The sequence below is a fragment of the Heptranchias perlo genome, chromosome 32, assembly GCF_035084215.1.
Source record: "Heptranchias perlo isolate sHepPer1 chromosome 32, sHepPer1.hap1, whole genome shotgun sequence".
Taxonomy (NCBI): domain Eukaryota; kingdom Metazoa; phylum Chordata; class Chondrichthyes; order Hexanchiformes; family Hexanchidae; genus Heptranchias; species Heptranchias perlo.
In genome coordinates, this window is record NC_090356.1 from 30,048,226 (window position 1) to 30,074,304 (window position 26,079).

At 43.8% G+C, this 26,079-nt stretch overlaps 1 protein-coding gene across 1 annotated transcript in view; it reads left to right on the forward strand.

The window, feature by feature from the left end:
- The window catches only part of hspg2 (heparan sulfate proteoglycan 2), a 473,886-nt gene that overhangs the window by 260,753 nt on the left and 187,054 nt on the right, over positions 1 to 26,079 (forward strand). Inside the window, 11 exon segments of the mRNA XM_067970061.1 lie at positions 2,305 to 2,343; positions 6,157 to 6,258; positions 7,548 to 7,859; positions 11,029 to 11,127; positions 13,457 to 13,540; positions 16,982 to 17,074; positions 18,980 to 19,063; positions 20,989 to 21,219; positions 22,736 to 22,849; positions 25,136 to 25,263; positions 25,968 to 26,054. Coding sequence (XP_067826162.1) covers positions 2,305 to 2,343; positions 6,157 to 6,258; positions 7,548 to 7,859; positions 11,029 to 11,127; positions 13,457 to 13,540; positions 16,982 to 17,074; positions 18,980 to 19,063; positions 20,989 to 21,219; positions 22,736 to 22,849; positions 25,136 to 25,263; positions 25,968 to 26,054 — 1,373 coding nt within the window.

A 26,079-nucleotide genomic window follows, 5' to 3' on the forward strand; every position in this document is an offset into this window, starting at 1 on the left:
AGTTGTTTTGAGCCAGCATGGAGATCCTTCCAAGCTGAGTTCAGAAAGCCCAGCCAGAGATAACCAGGAGAGGCACAGAAAGGAGCCCATCTCTGCCATTCTCCAACACTGACCTTCTGTCTCTAGAAGGTTGCGTGGGCCTGAGACAACAGGAGATTCCCTTTACTTTGTTGGACCCCGAGAGGGGACGGAAAGGGACTTCCGCCCTGCTACTGTAACTCCGTCCAGCAAAGCCGCAGCCCCATATCCTTGGTACTGCCCAACATGGTTCAGTAACCCCCTCCACCGGCCGTTCGCCCAGAGGAGATCCAACATTGCGTCCCAAAGATATTCCCAGAGAACGGGGGCCGGAACTCTCAGCCCAGGAGTAGAGACGCTGACTCTCCAGCGCTCCTTGATCGACCGGGACCATCGGCACAGTTTACGATGCGCCTCCCAGAGCTCTTACCAACGAGCTTTGTAGCCCTTAGTGAGCCTAGAAGTCTCGGGACAGTTTCAAACACAAAGGTGACGACCATGTACATTGTTAAGGGCACTATCCCAACCATCAAAGACAGGAAATTCCAAACAAGACTAAGATATTCCCACCACAAGTTTGCCCAGCATTGACTCAATGTTAACAGTGGAACCATTGCTATATATATTTTTAAACCAGATGCACAGGATATTGACCAGTAAATTCACAGTCTGTCACGTAATAGCTGTATACTCTCCAAAGACAAGAAGCACTGGCTGATTTCATCCAAGTTGTGCAGCTGAATAAATTGCACCTGTGGAATTGAACATCTGGAATAGAACGTCTGTTTGTGATCCAGTAAATTCTTGGAATAACGTATAATTCTACAGTCCTGTTATATTCACAGCATTAGTTCAGGGACTAACCTTCCCCACAGAAATTGTGGTGTAAGAAGAAATCCTGAAACTGAGACTTGGGGAATTTTAACCTCCAAGAATGGGTGGGTTGGAGTCGGGTGGGATGCAAATACTAGTCGTGATCGCGACCGCAACCGTGCTCCAACGCGCCCACTTCCGAGTTTAACATGGGCGTGTTTGGATGCGTACGGAGCTGAATCGTGGTGGTTGCATCACCAATTAGTGCCGGCGGGTGGGTATTTAGTGGGACACTTAACGTCATTAAGAGACATTAAGTAGCGTTTTTTTAATTGAATTTAACTAAGCTTTAAATTTAATACGTCCAGGACGGCTTTCCTGGGGCTCATGAATCATGGCAGGTAAAAGGAGGTGGGAAGGGCTGATTCATCAGATGAGTGCCTTTATTGCACTGCTTGTGGCTCGGAGGAGCAGGAGTGTTTCCTCCTAGCACAATCAGACTCCTGTGTTCAGCTGACCATCCCCCCCCCCCCCACCGTGTCGGAGACCATCCCCCCCTCCCCACTGCGATGTCAGACTTGCCTGGCATCCGCTCCCTGGCTGCTTTCCCGCTCAACAGACAAGCGGGCCTGTCAATCTGTCAGTCCCGCTGGAAACCTGGAAGTAAAATTGTAATCATTAAATTAGGTTGCGATCACACATTGCGACCCGCCAACTTTACCTCCGGCTGTCCCGCCTGAAAATTCATCCCATCGCTCTCTTCCCGGCTCCAGGTAAAAATCACGCCCTTGAATTCTGAGACATACTGAAACTCTGATCCATTTTCAATCCAAAAATTCCAAGTTCCAAAGGGTTAAGATTAAATTCCACCTGCAATAAATGCTTTTTTATTCCTCTGGAAAATTGATCTGACTCTACCTCAGTTGTCATTATCAGATATGTTTATACACATGGAGCTGGCAGTGTGTGTTAGAGACTGAAGGTTAATCTGCGACCATGTAGATATACTTGTTATGACCATTATATCACTCTTGCACATTTATATGGAAATTTGACACTGTTCTTTCAAAGCAGGGTAATTCATGCCTGCACAATGTGACTCCTGATGAGCGTGTTATTTTGGGTGAGGCTGGCCTTATAAACATGTGAGAACTGCAGCAATATTTTGAGCCAAGACCTTAGTCAGTTGATAAAATTAGAAGGTGTAGAATTGGCCTCGTAATAAATTCTCACAGCAAAATGAATGAAAATAATATGTGGCCTGTGCCTGAACACGTGCATCTTACAGTCACAATTACTCAACCACATCTGTGAGATTCCAAAGTTTTCTTCGGTTCAGTTTTAAAGGGCCGCTCATGCAGCCAAGGGAGATGATTGCACCTTGGTCCATTATCTTAGATTCTCCTCGCTAACGTACTGTTCCTGTGCCTGTCGTTTGTTTACCTCTCACTGTTATTTATTCCCTTTCTTCAGAGGGAGCAATACTTTGCCCGTATTAGACGTGGACACAAGGTAGAGTGTGCAGTGGGCCTGCTGTGATGCCCTCTCCGTTATTTGACCGCTGTGTTTGGCTGCTTGAGTTTGGCTTTGGACTATTGGCTTCAGTAATAAAAATGTGCCTTGTTTTGCAAAGTTATTGAAGTTAAATTGTATCTTGAGATTAAACACTGGGTGCTACTGGGATAATGCACCACAGAGTCTTAGACTGTGATTGTGCACCTGTGGTCTCCACTGTGTTACGGTGGACAGGCCAATGCTTCCTACAGGCTGGTCTCACTGCAGCCGGATTATGAGAGTAGGTTGCCTGCCTGTCCTCTCAGCACTGGGTGTTTGTCAAAGGAAGACCAGGAAAGAAGACAGAAAAATAACTGAAGGAAAGGGAGTTACACACACACACAGCAATAAGAAATTGATATCTTCTCCAAAGAGAAAGTTCAGATTTTCACAGCTAGAACAGGAAATTGATAAGGGTCGTACAGTGTAGTTTGATGTTTATTTTGTTGTCAAGGCTGATGTATTGCTGGAAACAGAGGGAGAGGAAGCACAATGTTTGTCCCCAAAGCACACCAATGACGTATCTCCACCAATGACGTATCTCCACCAATATTCTATTGATGAACCCTGAACTGCCACCAGATAAACTCCTCACCACTTCAGCTCAATCCATTTAGTTTGTTTTCAACTTGCATATTGTAACACTGAAATAAACAGTAAGAAAACCCTTCACCTGCATTTCCTTATTGTTCCTTTTTTCTCTCCTATTCTCTTTATTTAACCTGTTTTCTCTGCTTCCTATTTTTTAGTTTAACTACACTTCTACTTACACTAATCCTCTTCTGTTATTTAGTTTAAGCTTAAAATGTTTTAATTGCCTTTCTTCATCTTCCCTCCCTGCTCCCACTGTCCATTGTCCAGTTTGAAAGTTGTAGCAGCTCTGTCTAACAGGGTTCCCATTGGCTGAAAAGCAGCTTTCCAGCCAAGCAGAACCTTAGGTTCAAAAAAGATTGACCTGTGGGTGCGACCAGGCCAACTTTTGTCTTGAGCATCGCATCCAAACAGGGAAATGTTGCCCCATAGCCCAGTGCCCAGGTGAGAGATTGGTCCACAGTTCTTGAAGAGTGCATTGTGCACTGTTCTAAAACCTTATTTATTGGCATACATTTCTCAGCAGCTCTTACGCTTTGTTCTGATGTCTGGGAACAGGATCCTGGGGCCTGGCCAATATTTATCCCTCAATCAACATCATTTATGTAGCGTCTTTAATGTGGCAAAACGTCCCACGGTGCTTCACAGGGATGTTATTAGGCAAAATTTGACACCGAGCCACATAAGGGGATATTAGGACGGATGCTTGGTCACAGAGCTTTAAAGAGCTCCATACAGGAGGAGAGAGAGGCGGAGAGGGAATTCCAGAGTTTAGGGCCTGGACAACTGAAGGCACAGCCGCCAATGGAAGGGTGACCGCAATCAGGGATGCACAAGAGGCTAGAATTGGAGATCTCGGAGCGTTGTAGGGCTGGAGGAGGTTACGGAGATAGGAAGGGGAGAGGCAATGGAGGGATTTGAACACAAGGATGGGTATTTTAAAATCGTGGCATTGCTGGACCAGGAGCCAATGTTGGTCAGCGAGCGGGAGATGGGTGAACGAGACTTGGTGCGAGTTAGGATATGGGCAGCAGAGTTTTGGATGAGCTCAAGTTTACAGAAGGTGGAAGATGGGGGCCGGCCAGGAGAGCATTGGAAAATTTGAGTCTGGAGGTAACAAAGGCATGGATGAGGGTTTCAGCAGCAGATGGGCTGAGGCAGGGGCGGAGATTGAAGATGTTACGGAGGTGGAAGTAGGTGGTCTTGGTGATGGAGGGGATATGGGATCAGAAGCTCAGCTCTTGGTCAAATAGGACAATGAGGTTGCGAACAGCCTGAGACAGTGGCCAGGGAGGGGGATGAAATCGGTGGCTAGGGAATGGAGTTTGTGGCGGGGACTGAAGACAATGGCTTTGGTCTTCCCGATATTTAAGTGGAGGAAATTTCTGCTCATCCAAAATTGGATGTCAGACCAGCAGCCTGACAAAATCATAAGCAGTGGGAGGTTTGAGAGGGTGGTGAGGTAGAGCTGATGATTATCTGCTCATTATTTCATTGCTGTTTGTGGGATCTTGCTGTGTGCAAATTGGTTGCCACGCTTTGCTACATTACAACGGTGACTACACTTCAAAAGTACCTCATTGGCTGTGAAGCGCTTTGGGACATCCTGAGATCATGAAAGGCACTGTATAAATGCAAGTTTTTTCTTTTCTTTCTTTGATATTCCCACAACATTGCTGCTTTCTCAGTGGTTGAGGTCACAGGGGAGCTAGGCGCTGTCAAAGTAACCTCGGTGAATTACTGCAGTGCATTCTGTAGTTTCTTTTCATTTTCTCCCTTCTTTCCCCCCTCAGGTATCACTTTTCAAACCCTTCCCCCAATAGTCACTTACTATTACAGATGTTGTTTCTAAGCTGCTCTCTCCTCCTTCCCCTCCCCCAAGCCCGCTGTATTAAAAGAACTGAATGTTAGTCGTTCACTGTAAAGATAATAAATCCATGCAGACCAGAAAATCTTCATCTGCTAAAATTACAACCTTTTTTTTATTGGTTCATGGGATGTGGGCGTCGCTGGCGAGGCCGGCATTTATTGCCCATCCCTAATTGCCCTTGAGAAGTTGGTGGTGAGCCGCCTTCTTGAACCGCTGCAGTCCGTGTGGTGAAGGTTCTCCCACAGTGCTGTTAGGAAGGGAGTTCCAGGATTTTGACCCAGCGACGATGAAGGAACGGCGATATATTTCCAAGTCGGGATGGTGTGTGACTTGGAGGGGAACGTGCAGGTGGTGTTGTTCCCATGTGCCTGCTGCCCTTGTCCTTCTAGGTGGTAGAGGTCACGGGTTTGGGAGGTGCTGTCGAAGAAGCCTTGGCGAGTTGCTGCAGTGTATCCTGTAGATGGGCTTCGCAGCATTTTCCAGCCTGTCGCGTGTATCGTGTTTCTTTATGGTTGAATATAACACGAAATTGGCACAAGTTTGGCTACACTGGCACAAAATCTGGAAAACTCTTCCCCAAAAGGTTGTGGATGCTGGGTCAGTTGAAACTTTCAACGCTGAGATCGATAGACTTTTGTTGGGTAAGGGTATCAAGGAATATGAAGCAAAGGTGGTTAAATGGAGTTGATGTACAGATCAGCCGTGATCTAACTGAATGACGGAACAGGCTCGAGGGGCTGAGGGCCTCCTCCTGTTCCTATGCATGAGTTTGAAGCCCCTTAGTTGTGATTGGTTTTCAACGTCCCTCTTGGAGATGGGAAGTTAATTCTAAGCCAAAATCAAGAGTAAGTCAATTTTAGCATAATAAGTGGAAATTGGCAGCAGATGTGCAAACGGGACAGTTCTAAATGGTCAGTAATTTTTGATTTATATTTGTAAAGATAATGGTAATTCTGTTAGTCCATGCTGTTAATGAGTCAAGAATCGAAAAACTCTATTAGCTTTTACTTGGATCCACAGGCCCTGAAATTGAAATATATAAGAGCTGCTTTATGATGTTTTCATTAATACTCAGCATGTTTTGATAGTGTTTGGTGGATAATGGATCATGTAAATTTAAGCCACCATATTTTTGACCTGGAACGATTTGACAAAATGATCAGGCCGCACTTTGAGTCTGTCGGAATCTGCTCACCTTGCAGTTTCTTGCATGCAGGTGTTTGTGGTGGTGTTGAATTGACCAGAGCACCTTTCTGAGCAGTCGGATGGTTTTGTCGGTGCTAAATAATGTGCGAAATTACATTCATTAGAAAGACCCCTCTTTGACTGAGGACCAGCTGAGGAAGGATGCGGCCGTCTGGGAACTCTTGGGCTCCTCTTCATCTCTTCCTAGGGCTAAACGATCCTCAAAGGTAGTAGAGAAACTGCATGGTACAGTGTGGAGCATGAATCTTATTGATTACGGGTAGTGCAAGCAAAGTGAACAGTAGATTTAACCTTGTCCAGTCCATAATCTGGTACAGAAGATTATACCAGTTATTGTAATGACTGCATTTTCATAATTGTTCTCCTTTATACCTCCCCCAAAGAAGTATAATAAAAGCAATAAAACAATACTAGACAGGGTACAATTCACTGTAAAGCTTGCGTTTGTTAACCGTGCATGTGTGCTGTAAATGGAGCACAGTAATGGCTTTAGCTAAGTTGATAATGAGGGGCCAACATTAATTTCTATCGTGATTACAGACCCACATGTCTCATACACATAGCATATTTGTAAACAATTTTACAACACCAAGTTATAGTCCAGCAATTTTATTTTAAATTCACAAGCTTTCGGAGGCTACCTCCTTCCTCAGGTGAACGATGCGTTCACCTGAGGAAGGAGGTAGCCTCCGAAAGCTTGTGAATTTAAAATAAAATTGCTGGACTATAACTTGGTGTTGTAAAATTGTTTACAATTGTCAACCCCAGTCCATCACCGGCATCTCCACATCACACATAGCATAGGTCTTGGTACAAGTGATGTACAGCCTCCATATAATGTACATGCGATCACACGCACCACATTTACATCGAGTAAACTGTCTTAGCTTCTGACACCAATATTTAAACAACTTCCCAAATTGCTTGAGTGATCAGATGTTGGCTGTGGTGTTTGTGTATGGTGACAATCTGCTGTCATTATCAGAAACAAACTACAGGCATCGTTCAAACAAAGGTTGAGTCAAAACATAGTTGGACCCATAGCATCACGTTGATCCTTCATGGTTGGATCTCAAAGTGAAGGGCACAATAGCAAACCAGTAACCCTCTTAATTGTTGCTGCAGCATGTTTTGGTCTTTTCTGAGTGGTGTTTTTGGTCTTAACACAATGATTTAACTCTTGGAATAAATTGGACATTTAACACCTGATGGAAATTCTTCAAAGGACAGCAGTGAAAACTGGGTAGGAATATGGGATGCACAGATGTGCATTAATACATTTGTGAAACTAACTGTATAGAAAGCACTTCAAAAGAGGAAGAAAATTTATCTAACTTTTTTTGAGAACAAACTGCACAATCAATTATCATTACCTGTGTTGTGATTTCATTTGATGTTTATTATTTAGTAAAATAATGAGGTGGTAAGCTTGTGGCTGGATTGCTTTTTAATGTAGACACCCTTATAGATAACTTGTTCCTTCACTTCTTTGTAGTCTGTGCCTGACATGGAAGAACAGAAGCGTATAGATGACGAGATATGGGCAATTATAACTGGCTTTACTTCTGAGCAGCTGCACGAACCATACAATCCCACCCCATCCGGCGGCAGCAATCTGTCCCAGCCATTCCACCCATTATCTCGACTGGCCTCAGCAAGTCCTGTTGGACCTCCTGCTCCCTCTGCCTCTCGCAATACATCGTCTCATTCCATACCCTCCTTCTCCTCCTCTTCCTCTCCAAGAACCGCTACTTCTCGTTCTTCTCAGCCCTCATCTTTGCTTTCTCATCCTGGCCACCGTGCAAAGGTATGGAGATCACGTTTCAGTGGGAAATGTAATCGTCCATTTAAGGCAAATCCTTGTATTTATGGGTTTACGATTAGTAAAAAGTCAAGTAACAGTTTTCTATTAAGTAAAGTGCCCACAACTGTAGTTAAAACCTGTGCTTCGGAATATTCCAGTTTGTAAGCTAGAATTTGCAAAATGTCATTGTGTGGTGACATTTTCTGTAGAGCGTACCATTGGTGAGGAGTATCACAGATGGTGAATAAAATCATACAACGGTTACAGCGCGGAAGGACTCCATTCGGCCCATCAAGTCCGTGCCAGCTCTATGCAAGAGCAATCCAGCTAGGCCCACTCCCCTGCCCAATCCCCGTAGCCCTGCAAATTTTTTCCTTTCAAGTACTTTTCCAGTTCCCTTTTGAAGGCCGTGATTGAATCTGCCTCCACCACCCCTTGGCATTGCATTCCAGATCCTAACCACTCGCTGTGTTTAAAAAAAAAAGTTTTTCCTCATGTCACCTTTGGTTCTTTTGCCAATCACCTTAAATCTATGTCCTCTGGTTCTTGACCCTTTCACCAATGGGAACAGTTTCTCTCTGTCTACTCTGTCTAGACCCTTCATGATGTTTGAATACCTCTATCAAATCTCCTCGCAACCTTCTCTGTTCCAAGGATAACAACCCCAGCTTCTCCAGTCTATCCATGTAGCTAAAGTCTCTCATCCCTGGAATCATTCTAGAAAATCTCTTCTGCACCCTCTCTAAGGCCTTCACATCATTCCTAAAGTGCGGTGCCCAGAACTGGACACAGTACTCCAGTTGTGGCCAGTATTTTATAAAGGTTCATCATGACTTCCAAACTTTTGTACTCTATGCCTCTATTTATAAAGCCCAGGATTCTGTATGCTTTTTTTTAACCGCTTTCTCAACCTGACCTGCCACCTTCAACGATTTGTGTACATATACCCCCAGATCTCTCTGTTCCTGTACCCTGAATAGTTAATTGTAAACAATTTTCCAACACCAAGTTATAGTCCAGCAATTTTATTTTAAATTCACAAGCTTTCGGAGGCTTCCTCCTTCGTCAGGTGAACGATGTGAAAATGTTCACATGTGAAAATTTTCACATCGTTCACCTGAGGAAGGAGGAAGCCTCTGAAAGCTTGTGAATTTAAAATAAAATTGCTGGACTATAACTTGGTGTTGTAAAATTGTTTACAATTGTCAACCCCAGTCCATCACCGGCATCTCCACATCCTGAATAGTTAAGGTCAACTGTGATATTAGCATGATGGGCATTGTAAAGATTGGATTTTAAATGGTCTCGTGGCACAGTGCACTTGTGGATTATGCGGTGCCCCAAAGTGGTTGTATATGGCATTATATCAATTCCCCAACCTCCGGGGTCACCAGGAGAAGATAGACACGGATTTGAGAAGGAAAATGAGATGGGATAGAACAGTTTTACACAAAGCCCAATGATCAGCTCAAGGGTAGCAGGGGTAGAGATTCAGAAACTGGCCATCTGTCCCCCTGCCCTCTGATTTCTCTTTAGGTCCTTATTCCCTGACAAACACTTAAAAATGAGGCCTTAGGGGAAGCAAGGTGTGATGTCCCCTGTTGTTAGGCATCCACTCTTAAGCCTGACCAAAGGCCGGGGTTTGATTGAACCCACTGCCATTTTAATATCAATCTATCAGCTGTACAAATTTGATACACTTTTTCAGGTCATTGTACGATACAGAATATGTGCTGCCTTGCAAGTGGCATGGTATTTCCACATCCATACATCGAGGGCCATGTGCAGCTCTTCACACTGGGGTAGAGGTATCAGTTGGCAGGACCAGGAAATTATATACCAGGATGCTCTGGCCTCAAGCGGAGGAAGAGGACTCATTAGCCATTGAGTTGGGGTGACATGCTTGAGAGGGGAGAGGATGATTTAGTGTCATCCTTGGGGGTTCCTTCAGCTGCTGAGGCTTGGGATTGGGTTTGTATGAAGGCGCCTCCTGCCTCCTAGTGTTTTCCTAGTTCCTGTTTTAATCATGTTTAGGCATTGATTTCCTTCAGTGGCATAATGTGCTGACAAGTCCTAAGTAAGAATATCTGGCTTGCAAGCTGGAAGTTCTTTGAGTGTACCCAGTTCCCTTACATAAATCGCTTGTGAGCGCTGCAGTTCTTTTTCTCCTATTGTTGATAGCAATTTGTTCCTTAGTCAGCACGACAGGAAAAAGTTTGTCTTTGACATTTTTTTAAATCAGCGATTTGCCACGGTAATGCATGTTACTAGTCATAGTGTTAGACTCAAGTTGCAACCAAGACTGAGACCTTGGATACAGCAGAGGAAGGGAAAGCATTGCATTATGAGAAAGCATGGCATGATGAGTCTTAAGGGACCCCAGATGACCTCCCTTCACTTGGGTTGATGAAACTTCTTATTCATAGGTGCCATTTGAATGAATTGGGAAAGGATCTCTTCACTGAGGGGCTGCAGGCACATCCACAGATTTGTCCATCCTTTTGGTTAGAGGAGGAGTATCCAAATAGGAAGAAAGTTAATGTAAATATTGGGCTAAAATTACAACAACCTATGTAATCCTAATAGTGTCTGTAATCTTAATTTTGCAAAAGCCTGAGTTGAGTCACTTGAAATTTTGAATTGAAATCTAGCCATCAGCGTAAAGAATGTAAACCTTGATCGTGCCCCATGCTGGGCTCCTGGAAGACTCATCAGTTAAAAGCACCTTATGGTACGCACATAGTGATACAGGACAGGAAGGCTCTGGGTTTAACTGCTTAGCATCTTGAATATTTGCTTTCATCAGCCAGAGCAACATCTGGCTGGGGAGGGTGGTGGGGGGGGGGAAGCCGGGTAGCTTTCTCCTCGTCCTTCTGGAAATTGTGCAGCTGTAGAGGATTAGGCTTCCATGTGAAGCCTCTCTAGTCATATTGATTGTGGATCTTCACTGTCCTGGCTCATATGTGAAGAGTGATCACTTGGGAAAGAGGATCCACTTGAAAGACAAACATACTGCAGTGTGAGTCATGATGGGAAGGGGGAAAGTTGGGAGTAAAAACAAAATGTCAATAGTGTTATTCTCAGCTCGGGTGTGAGGATTTGCATTTTAAAAAATTAGTTCCATTATAAGTTGGTGAAATTAAGTGTTGATTTTCTCTGCATGTATATACAGATGAGAAACATTCCTCAGGTCCCTTTACTGCAAGCTCAGGAATCAACGAACCTAATTTCTTCCTCCATTTTGGCCTCAAGGCCCAGAGGCTTTGAGAAGGTAGCCATGGTTAGCTTATGCATGGAATATTCTAGTATCGCAGTAATCTTATGCATGTCTAAGATGTGAATGACTTCAGAAAGCTGCCTGTTGGACTACAAATTCAAGACCTTTGGGCAAAAGTCCCAGTCAGCCAGAGGAACTCTTCAGTGTGCTTGAATTTATGGGATGTTACCATAATTCACCTTGTGATAATTTTAAAAAAATCAACAAAGCAGCATGTACGTGAGCAAAGATAATATAGAGAACGTAATTGAGATCACTGCGAAATGTAAGCCGTTCTGCATGAGATTTTAGCATGGTTCTAAATCCCCTGCTGTGTATACTTGTCTTTATTTTATTTGGTTTGGTTTTAGTTAGAACTAATGTGTATAAGGCTTTGTTGTGATTAGCTCTGAAGTGCATGTTTGGACTTGAGATGTGCTGTTATCCCGTGTCATTTGTGAATTAGTAAAAGAGACTGCGGCCTATCTGCCGTACTTTTCATCTGTTAAGTGTTCTGAGTGCAGGAGGCGTACCACTGGTCACCGTCTCTTCCAGAATTTTCCTTCGGAAGTGATATCAACTGTTGAGTGCGTCTGGCCTAACGTGGCAGGCGTGTTCAGATTGTGTGGTAATGTTGGATTGATGTCATGCATCACATTTTCCATTGGTTGCCATAACAAGGCTGGATGTAAGGAAGGCCAGTAGATGTAATTGGTATCCAGCATTGGTTTGGTCGGCAGGAGGGTATTTACATTTTATTGGTCCTCTGAAGGAATATTGTTGATTGCACAGTGGTTTCCGAAAGCTTTTCAGCACGAAAGTGAAATAGAGCCAAGAAACTGGATTTCCCTGTAAAATTTATAACTATTTATAAAAAAAATAAAACAAATTGACCCTCTATTCAGCTGCCGCACTACCATCCAAGGCCTGTAAAACCAATTTTCGTCGCCTCACCTCCCTTTCTATTTGGACTCCCCACCATAGGTGGGAATTCTGCCGGCAGCCTGCCAAAACTTAAAAGAATGAGGTTGACCCTGGAAAATTTGCCAGGCTTCTGCCGATGGAAATTTCCAGCTTATGGTTCTTGTTGAGAGTTCCTGTCTCTGATGCCGAAAGGGGAGAGGGACTCTATTATTTTTCATCTTTAATTGTTATTAAAGATCAGGCCATGCCTTCTGATTTCGAATTGTCACAGTAAGTGGCAGGAATTTTCACTGCACTTTAGAATAACAAATGGCCTGGATTTCAGAAGCCTGGGAAATTGCAGAGTGATGAGAAACTTTTTGAAATGGAGGAGAAATTGGGGGAATAAAATGAACCATTTTTCCAAGTGACTTTTCAGCGCCCATCTTTAGAACTTGGGGGTGGTCTCCATGCAGAAAAACATTTTTTTTAGACCAGGCAGAAAAGTGTTTTCTATCTTTCGTCCTCCCGATTATCACATAAGACGCTTGATGACAGCTGCTTTTTTTTAATCCAACAAACTACCTATATCCTGGATTCTTCAAGCCTTCATAAAATGAGATAAGGCCTCAGTGGAGGCTGGGATTCTTCACACTCAGCTCCAGATTGTCCCACCATCTAATACCGTAGTGGGTAGGAGAGTCCTGGCAGGACAAGCAGTGGGAGATTTTCCACAGCTCTGTGTGGGAAGACTTTGTGCGCTTTTAGCTGGCTAAGCTCCCAGCAGTCCACCTGCACACACCTGGGGTTCCTTCCGTCTTGGGTCTTGCCAACCTACACCTCAGCTCTGAAGGCTTAAGTGGGCTGTGCATTCCACATGGTGCACATGGACATTCCACCCGTTTAGAGCTCTCAGTAGGTCAGCTTGGAGACCCTTGAACTTGTCGATGTCCAAAACTCAGCTGACCAAACAAAGGGTATAAAATGGCAAATTAATCTTGTAATGTAATAAAAACAGAAAATGCTGGAAATACTCAGCAGGTCAGGCAGCATCTGTGGAGAGAGAAACAGAGTTAACGTTTCAGGTCGATGACCTTTCGTTAGAACTGGTTCTCCATCTTGTGCTCAGTTCAGTATTTTCTTTTCTTGACTGTGTGCGCTTTACTGAAAATACAGTACTTCTGATATTCTACAATAATTTGGTACCTTTAAAAAAGCCCAGCGTTTTCTAATAGTTCTACGAAACTCGTGAATGGAGGGACTCTGCACAGAATGGGGGGGGGGGATCTCTGCAGAGAATGGGGGGAATTCTACAGAGAATGAGGGAGGGCTTCCTGCAACAACGCTAGGAAAGGAATTTCAAAGCATGTCCTTGAATGTGCCTTTGACTGCTGCTCTGTGTATACTTTCTCTGCTCATCTTGTGTCTTTTCCTATCCCAGTATGCTCTCCTTTACAAGGGCTTCAGTCTTCTACCTGCAAACAATTTCTATTGGCGACTACCTCAGCATTACCTGGGGGACAAGGTAACCAGTATTTTCGAGTACTGAATTAGAAACAATGTATTTGTACATGAGTGGTTTGGATAATAATTCCAACTGGTATGAGTTATGTATGTTTTTAATTTAAGATGACAGTGTCTTTGTATATTTTTCTTAAAGAGAGATTCACTGGTCGGGCTCTGCTCTAATGCCTGGGTCCCACATTAGATCCTCTCGTACTGCTCAACAAATCAGTGCAACTTTTGAGTCCTCTTCACTTGGCATTGGTTGAGTTACCAAGATTTTGAGGTGCAGGTTTGCCCACAAAACCATCATTGGTCAATAGAAGCACGAGAGTAAAGTGTTGAGCAAAAACCTTAAGGAAGTTTGTCAAGAATATGTTCAATATCATGTCTTCATCCACTGAGGCAATAGGGGTCATTTTAACCTAACCCACTGATGAGAAACTGGGCTCGTGTCGGACGCCCGTTTTACACCCTGCCTGATTGAAGTTAACAGAGTAAAATAAGGTGGGATGTAAAATGGCGGTTAACCCGATCAGTTTCCCATCGGGCGGATTAATTAAAATTACCCCCTATATCTTGGCACGTGGCCAAGTGGGTATTTTGATGCTAAGCCAGATTTTGGTGTTGCCTGACACAGATGAGGATGGTGTCCTGGACAAGCCACCTGAGGCAAGTTCCTTTTATTGGTGAAGCATGGGATGGTACGGGAGCAGTAATATCATTCCATTGTAGAAGATTGGAAGTGGGGAGTTCCAGAAAGATAAGTGTCTAGTGTTTCCAGTAGCAATTTTTTATGTTTCCAGTCTCTTCTCCTGTACCCCATATTTTCTCTTCCCCTAACCCCAACCAAAATAAAGGTCGACCTAGATTCCTTTATAACTGGGGAAAGAGTCTGGTCAAAAGCTGCATTATAATTTAGTGTTTGGAGGAGACATGAGTTCTTTAGTTGGTCTTCTCTAAACACCAAGTGATAGGATTGCAGTTGCCAACAATCCATCCCATTGTTGATTGCCGTGGCCCCTCTGCTTGGGAAAGGGGAGCGATTCCTTTTCTCTGGAAGCATGTTTATGCAGTTTCTTGCCCTTGCATCAGTTGAGGAGAATGGAGCCCGCTGTAATCAGATCAAGTACTTCTCACTTAACTGCATAAGGTCAACACATCGGACTTGCAGTAAAGATGTGATGAGACAATGGATCTGACGATCCAGACCAATATCCTAGCACATTGTGATGAGATTAAATTGTCTATATTTGCCTATCAATTCATAAAGGAATGCTAACAAATGAGTGGTTGCAGACAAACAATGAATATTTCTAGTTAGCAGTACCAGACTCTGCCAACTATCTAACACAATCAGCAAATAAATTAGGGGAAAGGTCTAATGCCTGTAATTATACTTAGATAATGGGCCACATGTATGTGGGAAATGATGGAAGAAAAATAACAAATGCCATCTTTTACACAATGAAGTAATAACTGAAAGGATGCAACTCTCAGGAAAGATTGAGCAGACTGGGGATCTTTTCTTTGCAATGGAGAAGACTAAAAGGAGACATGATAGAGGTCTTTAAAATTATGAAATGGTTCATAGAAACAGAGAAACAGGAGGAGGCCATTCAGACCCTTGAGCCTGTTCCCCCATTCAATTAGATCATGGCTGATCTGTATCTTAACTCCATCTACCCGCCTCAGCTCCATAATCCCTTAATACCCTTACCTAACAAAAATCTATCAATCTCAGTTTTGAAATTTTCAATTGACTCCCAGTTTTTTGGGGGAGAGAGTTCCAGATTTCCACTCCCCTTTGTGTGAAGAAGTGCTTCCTGACATCACCCCTGAATGGCCTAGCTCTAATTTTAAGGTTATGCCCCCTTGTTCTGGATCCTCCCACCAGAGGTACGATAGGGTGGATGTGGAGAAAGGGTTTCCACTGGTGGGTGAGTCCCGAACAAAGTGACAAAATATAACATAGCCACCAACAGATTATATAAGGAATTTAGGAGGAATGCCCTTACGTAGAGAGTGGGGAGAATGTGGAAATCACTGCCACATGCAGTGATTGCAGCAGATAGTATTGATGCATTTAAGGGAAGGCTTTATGCATACATGAGGGAGAACGGAATAGAATGACATGGGGGCAGGGTGGGAAGGGGCTCATGTGGAGCGTAAACACCGGCAATAGACCAGTTGGGCTGAATTGTCTGTTTCTGTGCTGTGGATTTTATGTAATTCTATGTAACTGAGAACTATATTTGTCTGAATTAGCACCTCCTAGTTCTAAAGGGAGATGCAAGCATACTTACAGATCCTTCTCATAAATGCTGATCTAAGGGAGCTTTGAGAATGGATATTTTGTATAGCATGCAGTGGTATCAGGAATGGTACAACTCAAAATGTACTTGTTTGGGTGAATTACCAGTTCTGAGCCAAAGCACTAGATGGGCCTCGAAGCGGACAGTCTGCACCTCACCTTGAGAGAGTAAGGGGACGTTATTACTGGAAGTTGCCTGTTACCTGTGCGGTCAATGCTGATGACAGCCACACACAGTTCTACACACCACATTACTCTGGTACCTGCACTAGTTGGGATATATGGTGGTGAGGAGATGAAAACCAAGAGCGCAATCAAAAATAAGTATCTGTTCTGAGACATTTGTGTAAACAACTCACTACGACTCTCCATGTTTCACTGCTAGTCACGATAGCAGTGCTGTCACAGTGGCAATATGATAATGGAACGCCCATTGACATAACGTGTGATTCCTGGCTCCAGCCAATAATGAAACCTTATAAACATGTCCCTCTCTATAAACACTACAACGTGCTTTAGATATGGATATCCACATTTAACTACGTTGATATGAAATGTCAGCAAATCCATATAAATATCTCGTAGCTAGCGTTTACCTGCCCATTCTTCCAGTTCCCAACCTCAGCCCCTGGGACTCACCTGCTTCCAGCCTCACCCTCAGGAATGTCTCCCAGTGGCAACAATTGCTAGTTAACAGATAAAATGCAGCTTGTCCTGCCCTTGGGTGTCCCGCTGCGTTGCAGCTCCTCCCCACCCCACGTTGCAGTCCATGCTCGAATGCTCCACTCCTCTCTGTGTTCCTGGCCCATGTCCTGGACTAACTGTGAGCGGCCTCACAGGAAATCTACTAGTAATGGAGTCTTTAAGTGAAGTACTGGAACTTGGTAGTTTTATAAATCCAGGTTTTGGAAAAAATAAATGCAATCTATGAATTGTTAATTTTAGAGTGGAACAACTTGCTGTGCAGCTCATGCGGTCAGCAATTTGTAACATTGATCGTGATATCTTTGTAAGTATCTACTCGGTCATAGTGTCTGCCTGTGTTGAATCTAAGGTGTGCTGGTGATTTTTGTTCTCTTACAGTGGTGATAATCCGCATGTCATGTCAGTACAAAGCATTCTTATAAGGGTGGTTGTTCTTTTGCACAGGTGACGTCCTACGGTGGACTCCTACGATACACACTCTCCTACGATGCAGGGTTCCGGGGTTCCGCAGTACCAGATGCAGATGTACAGATCATTGTAAGTGACTGCAGTTGTCACACTGACACACATCACTTAAGTCTGTAGATTGTTTCTCACATTATTTACTTTTTGGGTCCTTTTTGTACATTTATTTGGTGCATTTGGTTCTTTTGGTTTTAAATTCTTGGAATTTTTTTGGTTCTTTTGCTTGTTTTTTCCCGTTTTTTAACATTGGAGGCGCACATGCACATTGAGAGATAGGTGCACGGTCTACAGGCCAACTTGGGTGTTGGCAAGTGTCTGCACCATGCAGCTAGGTTGCATTACAGTGACTTGTCATGTCTTGTGTGTGAGAGACCAGGCTTTCAATTGTCCTTGGACGGACGCCCTACTGAGATATGGGGATGTATGAGAGGCAGTGAAAGAGCGGAGTACGGTCGAGGATTGAACGTGGAACAGGTCGAGAGGCAACAATTTATGAGAGAATCTTGGGCCAACTACCTAATGCATGGTAGTCTTACATTACTGGATTTCTTGAAAATGTATGATTGTCTTTTGCATCTGTTCCCAGGTAGTGCACATAGTGATGAGCCTGGTCAGCACATTCTGCCAGGAATGATGCACAGCTGTGCTCTGGGGAGAGTACCCTGAAGTGCCAAAATTGACAACTCTCCCCATGCACACCCAATGTAGTAGTACATCTATCTTACTAGCCATCAAAGAGGGGGTGGGTGAAATGCCACTCTGTCATTTGCCCACAGATGCTGGTTTGTGCCTCCACTTTGGCTTCCCTTTCACTTCTTTCACTGTACATCCTCTCTTCCCCCCTCCCCCCACTTCTGCCCACCCCGCCATCTTTGACAAAGGTTGATGGGTATTTTAAATTAATTTTGAAGCTGTATGAAAGCTGAAATAATTTTTGTCCCTAATACAGCCTACAGCCACTTAGCTTTACGTACGCAGAACTCTTCAAATTTGAGCTGCTAGCTAGATAATGGACGTTCCTCATTGGGCTGGCTCCTTGCACAAGGCCATCTATCAATAATTAGTCCAGTGAGCTGATCAAGCAAAATTGTGGGCAATCGGCTCACTGGGCTGCTGATTAGTTTTGCCCCAGCAGCTGGGCAGAAAAACCTGAACTTAACCCAGACCATAAAATTATCCCTTGCGTCAACCTCGTTGCTTCATTGTTTCAAACAAGCTCGGCTTAATGTGCCTTATCAAAGTACAAAAAGAAACCTGGTTAATCTGCCCAGTAACTAGCTTGGATCATTAAGGTATAAAGTGTCCCAGTCTGGAATACCACCGCACTAATACTCAGATTGGAGACGGACTGCAGCATCTCCCAGTAAAAAGGGAGGAAAGAATCGGAGGAGAGTCATGCCCGGGGATTCCCAGCTTTGTCAGACAGCTGCCTGCAGGGGTCTATAGCAGACTGAGGGCAGGCCGTGTCCAGTTGCAGAGTCGGGTCAGGACAAAGAGGGAGACAAAGTGAAGCATTCCACAGTTAAGGTAAAGTAAACATCTATGGTGAATTTGCCTCTCCCTGCCAGGTGGGAGTTTTATGTTTTCAAATAATTTATTAACCCCTAAACGCCAACATTTTTTGAACTACCTGAAGCTTAAGAATCTGTTTCATGGCACATTTCTTGATTTTTAAGGTACACTGGAGGCACAAACTTAAATTAGGTGCAGTCCTCAAAGAGCTCGTTCCAAAACTTCAGCAGAAATGCCGCTCTTTCGGCTGTTGAGAGGGTTCAGCATGGCAGTGAGAACATCATTCTCTGCTAAAGAGAAAACCATCCTGGTTCAGTGTTGGTTGTTTTTATTTAAAGTATAAAAAGAATAATTATACAAGCCTTTTTACGTGAGCGATTATTGTATTGTCCTTTCTCTGTGTTTACAGTGAACAGATCTGTAGATTGTTTATCCGTAAATGTTTTTTTTTGTATGATCTTTCAGGGTAATGACATCACTTTAGTGACCTACCACCATCATCAGCTGCAACCGAGAGAGATGCAGTCCTTTGAGGTCATGTTCAAGGAGGTAAAGAGTTAAAACTTGAGTTTCCCATTTCAACATTCCTCCGCTAAATATTTTCGATAATAGTAGAATGAAGACCATTGTATCTTGAAAATGGGTTACGTCAAGGGAATAAGAAAAATAAAAACCTCCTGAAGATTCATTGGGTAGTAAGAACGTACATTTTTGGAATGAGAAAGGTGAGTCAGCCCAAAGGCCTGCCCTTTATGATAGATTAACCCAACGGCCTACCAAATCATCGTAACCCTTGTGTCCCTTGGTTCTCCAGAAACGCATCCAATTCTCTCCCAATCCCATTGTTACGGCTGGTTTCAGTGCCCTTCCCTGGTAACTTGCCCCACGTGACGGTTACTCTTGGGGTGAAAGGGTTCTGCCTGATTTTCATTTCACTCCGAACTTCCTAATTTTGATGTGGAGATGCCGGTGATGGACTGGGGTTGACAAAGGTAAGGAATCTTACAACACCAGGTTATAGTCCAACTGTTTTATTTAAAAATCACAAGCTTTCGGAGGCTTTCTCCTTCGTCAGGTGAGCGAGTGTCCTGACTCGCTCACCTGACGAAGGAGAAAGCCTCCGAAAGCTTGTGGATTTTTAAATAAAACAGTTGGACTATAACCTGGTGTTGTAAGATTCCTTACATTTCCTAATTTTGGACTTGGATCCACAGATATTTGAACCCTTTGCCATGAGCCATATGGTGGAACACTTCACACCAGTAAATAAGTAAAATAATTTAAAATAATACATAGCATTCTGTTATAATTAGGAAAAGTCCAGGATACGTTCTGTACAGGGCAGAACTATGAAGAAAAATGCTGCATGTTTTCACAATGTTGTACTCACCATGAGAATAGAGCCTTAGCATGGTGAGTACAGCAGTGTGAGTAGTGATTAGTATGGTGATTACAGCAGTGTGAGTAGTGATTAGTATGGTGATTACAGCAGTGTGAGTAGTGATTAGTATGGTGAGTACAGCAGTGTGAGATGCGATACGTTTGTTGGTGTAGGTTAAGGGAGGAATGTTGGCCAGGACATACGGAGAACTCTTGCTCTTGTTTACTCCATGGGATCTTTTATGTCCATCTGAGAGAGAAGACAGGGCCTCGCTTTAATGTCTTATTGGAAAGACGGCACCTCCGATAGTGCAGCACTCCCTCAGTACTGCGCTGAGATGTCACCTTAGACTATGTGCTGAAATCCTGGAGATGGTGCTTGAACATTCTGACTGAGAGGCGAGAGTGCTACTAACAGAGCCAAGCCGATGCATGCTCTGTTGAGACACCAACATGTTGCTTCGTGTTTACCTTGGTACGAACAAAGATTCACAAATCATCGACGAGGGATGTGGGGATTTGAACATCCCCTAAAAATTAATTTTGTTTGAAAGCAGTGCTGGTTTTCTTTCAAGGCTCTGCAGAGTCCGGTGGAGGAAAGGGTGCGAATATTGTACAATTTCATTTTTGTGTATTTTTAAGACAAACTAGGGATGAATGATCACTTTTAAATAAGCAGTTAAGCTCTGGGTGTGCTGGTTGCAACTTTGGGTAAGTTTTTTAATAACTTTTTAAGGGACGTTTACAGTTCTCCAATCAGCTAACATAAAGTCACAGGTACATTTATGTATGGCGCTCAGTTTAATGGCAAACACTCAACTTATTGCCCTGAGTGTCAGGTAATTAAACAAGCAATGTAAGGATGACCAAGCAGTCTGTCTTCTGAAACATTTAAAATGGCTCATGTTAGTTTTCAGATGAGCTTTTTGTTGATCTTCAGCTTGGTGGCTGGGTTTAGATACTGAAACAAAACAGACGGTCTTCATCAGCTTTACATCGGCTCGATTTGGTGTCAGTCGATGAGACATCTTTGCGCAAAGACCACTCGGGAGTCAGGCCAGTCAACAAAATGTGAATCTGTTCTTCTCTTTCAGCAATTTTGGAAGCGCCCGGATGGTATGCGGGCCACCCGGGAGCATCTCCTGATGGTCCTCGCTGACTTGGATGAAGTCCTCATCCGTGCCACCTACTCGACCGACATGATTTCTGCCAGTCTGTCCGATGTGAGCATGGAGATTGCAGTGCCGTCCTACACCAATCTGGCACAGGCACTGGAAGTGGAAGAGTGTCGCTGTCCCCTGGCATACCACGGCTTGTCTTGTCAGGTGACTATAGAAAAATTGACCTGGTGCCCAGTTGTCGTTACTTGAAACTTATTGTTAGGTCAACAACAACTTGCATTTATATAGCGCCTTTAATGTAGTAAAACGTCCCAAGGCCCTTCACAGGAGTGATTATCAAACAAAATTTGACATCAAGGCACAAAAGAAGATATTAGGACAGGTGACCAAAAGCTTGGTCAAAGAGGTAGGTTTTGAGGACCATCTTAAAGGAGTAGAGAGAGGTGGTGGTGGAGGGAATTCCAGAGTTTAGGGCCTAGGCAGCTGAAGGAATGGCTGCCAATGGTGGAGCGATTAAAATCGGGGATGTGCAAGAGGCCAGAATTGGAGGAGCGCAGAGATGTTGGAGTGCTGGAGGAGGTCACGGAGATAGGGAGGGGCGAGGCCATGGAGGGATTTGAAAACGAGGATGCTTTATCTCCTTTTAATCCTTTCCTTTTGCTTTACTTTTTAACTTTGATTTTTTTTTTTAACCAGAGTTATACTGTATCTGATCAGTTGAAGTGATAAATCCTGCACAATGACCCACTCCACAGTTGGACCAGTGAGAGATTTGGGCTTCTGCTGATCGAGGTGATGGGAGTAACTTTTGGAAAGTGAGGCTCCTGGCACAGTGCTTAAAGCCCTGGTTTTCCTATCCATGCTCGTCGTTAGCATGCTGGTTATTCTAGTCAGAGGCAGCCCTCGGTACCTCACTGGTCAAATGTGACTAACCCTGGGTGATGGGTGCCGGAAGGCTGTCTACTCATGGGGTTATCGCGACCAAAGCCCACCCTGCTCTAACCTACAATCCACACCTTTACACTTTGAGTCGGGGTTACTACAGGAGCTTCCAGAACTAAGTTGCATTGCAAAAATCTATAGTAATATGGATTAATTTCTTAAACACAATGCAATACCTAGTCCAGCTACTTTTTAACATAATTCAGCACTTACCCTAATGTTTGACATTGTATAAAGAAGAGAACCCAAATAAATGAAAGTTGTAAAATGGAGAGATGAAGAGAATTATTTTTCACACAGCGAGTTGTTATGATCTGGAATGCACTGCCTGAAAGGGCGGTGGAAGCAGATTCAATAGTAACTTTCAAAAGGGAATTGGATAAATACCTGAAAAGGAAAAAGTTTGTAGGGCTATGGGGGAAAGAGCAGGGGAGTGGGACTAATTGGACAGCTCTTTCAAAGAGGAGGCACAGGCACGATGGGCTAAATGGCCTCCTTTGCTGTATGATTCTATAAATCAATTAACGACTTCTGTACGTTGGAATCTACGAGACCTTTGGGTTGTGAGTACTGGAAATGTAAATTTGGACCAAGGACAGCCGTTGTTGGATTCCTGACACAGGTGGTTCAATGGATTAGCAAGTACTTTTCATGCAAATTTCAGAGTTCTAGTTTTTTTTATTTCTCTGGTTTCTGCTTGGTCTAAAAAAAACTATCCCGTGCAATCAGGAAGGACAATATGTGAATCTCTTCCTGTGTTGTCTTGTTTCTCTCCTAGGACTGTGCTCCTGGTTACACGAGGACTGGAGGAGGCCTGTACCTAGGGCACTGCAAGCTGTGCGAATGTAATGGACACTCCGACTCCTGCCACCCAGAGACTGGCCTTTGCTCGGTACGTGGTTACACAATCTACTTCAGTGTAGTAGTAATTTAGCAAAGAGTGAGCAGTATCAAAATGTGTCCCCTCAATAATGGTCTCCAGGTAACTCTCTCCCATGTTTGCTGGCAATGTTAGATAGTAAGTTCTGGTTTACAAAGGCCTTTTAAGGTTACCATAGAGTCAAAGAGTTGTAAAGTGAAAGATGGCACATTCACAATGAGATTTTCGATGCCTGTAGCACATTAATTCAAGTGCATGACAGCTCATTCTTCAAAATGTTTTCTCTGTCAAATGAGTGTAGATGCTCTCCAGGCGGCTCCGCTAGTTAAGCCGATGAGTAACTGAACATGCAGACCAAGGGAAGTTCTGGGTTTGATCCCCAGCCGGTGCTGATCTCAGCTGGTGAGAGAGCCCTGTTAGAAGTGGTAATACCTCCCAATGCTGACAGTCACTGGCTAGATTCACACGTGATGAATAGCTACTTAGCTGAGGTATTGAAGGACACCTGGTGTTCATTGCTAATATTTCAATAATAGTGTTCAAAGTTTTGAGGGGGTTTAATAGAGTAAACAAGGAGAAACTGTTTCCACTGGCAGGAGGGTCGGTAACCAGAGGGCAGAGATTTACGATAATTAGCAGAAGAACCAGAGAGGAGGTTTTTTTAACGCAGCGAGTTGTAATGATCTGCCTGAAAGGGTGGTGGAAGCAGATTCAATAATAACTTTCAAAAGGGAATTGGATAAATTCTTGAAAAGGAAAAGTTTGTAGGGCTATGGGGAAAGAGCAGGGGAGTGGGACTAATTGGATAGCTCTTTCAAAGAGCCAGTACAGGCACAGTGGGCTGAATGGCCTCCTTACGTGCTGTATGATTCTATGAACTGTGCCCTAGCAAGGAGAAGAGAAAGAGAAGTATTGGGGTAAAAGTTGAGAAAAAAAGCAGGTGTAGGAGAGGAGGTGTGGTTTACATTATGGCTGATTGTGTAACAAGCATTGCTTTCTCACAATCAGTGAAATGTGTGTGTGAGAGGTACTGCTCTGGAATTGGTGCTGATGATCTTACACAATCTTAAAACACCAGGGATGAGAGTATCTAGCTGTAGATTTTATCACACTACATATGGCATGCATGGACCGACCAACTTTAAGCAAACCGAATAATTCAGTTTGTGGTATTGGGAGGCTTGGCAGGTACGAGGCGAGTGTACCCTGCTGCCCCCTCGAGTTACTGCACAGCATCACTCCATTCTAGTACTGCATTTAAATACAGCTGTTCCAGTCTATCCCAAAGTACTTCAAATGAATTAAACTGCTGTAAAGATTAAATCAAGCATATTTTCCCTGTGGAAATTGCATTGTATTCACTGATACAGAAAGAGAATATATTGGATGCTGTGTTAAGGTGTTTTGAGGCGAAATTAAACTGTATATCAAAGGGTTTCTACTTCCTAGATGTCTTGTAAATAGACATTAAAAAATGGCAAAATGACACAGTTTGATCATTTTTGAATTCGTTTTATTGCTTTTTTTAATATGGACTTTGTGAATAGCTGCATCTTTTGTGAAGAAAACAGTTTTTTGTTGCTGAACAAACAGTCTTTGCATTTGTTTTTCCTGGAAGGCAGATTCAAAGCACATGTCTCGATTTGGCAAAGAGACGCATTACTGAACCAGTGATGGGCAATGTGTGCAGGGACCGGCAGCATCAGGGATTTCATCAGCATTTCAGTAAAGCGTAACGCTGGGTGTGAGAACTGTGGAAAAGCACCCAGCGGTACAATGAAAGATTTAACTTACCCAGAGCTGGGTACTACTTTGAGAGAACAGTTGGAACTTTATAGCACTAGGCAGGTCCATTCAGGTGGCCAAAGCAATGCCTCTTTCAATGTCAGCACTGATTCTAACACCTGCAGACATCCTGGGGGTTGGCCTCAGACAGTAGTGCAAAAACGGGTGATCGTGAATCGGCCGCCTGTTTTACATTCTGCCTGATTTTCTATTCCACTGACTTTAATCAGGCGGGGTGTATAACAGGCTGTCGATGAGCTCTTGCCCATTTTGCGCTATTGCCTAAGATAAATTTCACCCCTTACTAGTTTATTATTGGCAGTGGTGGTGGGAATGAGTTGAGATGTTGACTTAAGAGCATCTCACAAAAAAAGTATGTAACACAACTTGAAAGTGTATTATAAGCTGAGTGATTTTTTTTTTCCTATACATATTAATACATTGTTTAATTCTAGTGACAACACAGATACAGAGAGTGCTTAACTAAAGATTTTTAAAAATCCTCTTAAACAGAGCTGTTTACATAACACGGCTGGGGAGTTCTGTGATCAGTGCGCCCCTGGATATTACGGTGATGCCACAGCTGGTACCCCAGAGGATTGCCAACCTTGTGCCTGTCCACTAACCATTCAAGAAAACCAGTAAGTTACCCAATTTGTAAAACTCTGCTGCATTTAGACAATGTGGTATATGTTGTGTTACTGCATTGTGCTGCTATCATTACACCAAAGCAACTTGTTAGACCTTTTTGTGTTGCTCGGTTTGCTGTATGTAAGGTTAGTAATGTGTTACCTTGTGCAATTTTTGTAACATTTTGATATATCAGCTTAAACCAAACCGATTGCCTTTATTCCAGTGAACGCCACAGGGCCCAAGTTCCAAATCTCAGCCACGTCGCTGTTCCAAGAATTGCTGGTCTTGAGAAAGGGCCAGCGGTTCGCAATGCTGACTGCTGTCTTTCCACGGATGCTGCCTGGCTTGCTGAGTGGTTCCAGCTTTTCCTTTCCTGTTCCCGGGCTTCCAGTACTTTGCTTTCAGCCACTCTCGTGAGACGCTGAGCGAAGCCACTTGTCTCCCCGCAGAGCAGCAGTAAAGACTGTAGGAGAGAGGCATTGGCAGTGAGTGTCAGAGGGGCGTTGGGAGTGGTGGGGCAGCCAATGTCCCAGCTGCCCTCTTAGCTGCCGGTAGTCATTGTTCCTGACAGTGACGCTGTTAAAGGTATACGCTACTGCCCTCGTGGGTCGCCGTAGTTGTAAGATGTTTCTGCGTCTGATCGTGTGGGCTGAGGACTTTGTAACTCGAAAACCTTCTAAGGTGCATATTGCTTTCTGCCTCCTTCTGCTAGGTTTTCTCCTGTCTGTGAAAGTAATGGGGTCGGTGGGTACAGGTGTACAGCTTGTCTCCCTGGATACACAGGGCAGTACTGTGAACGGTGAGTGATTCTGATCAATAGCAGA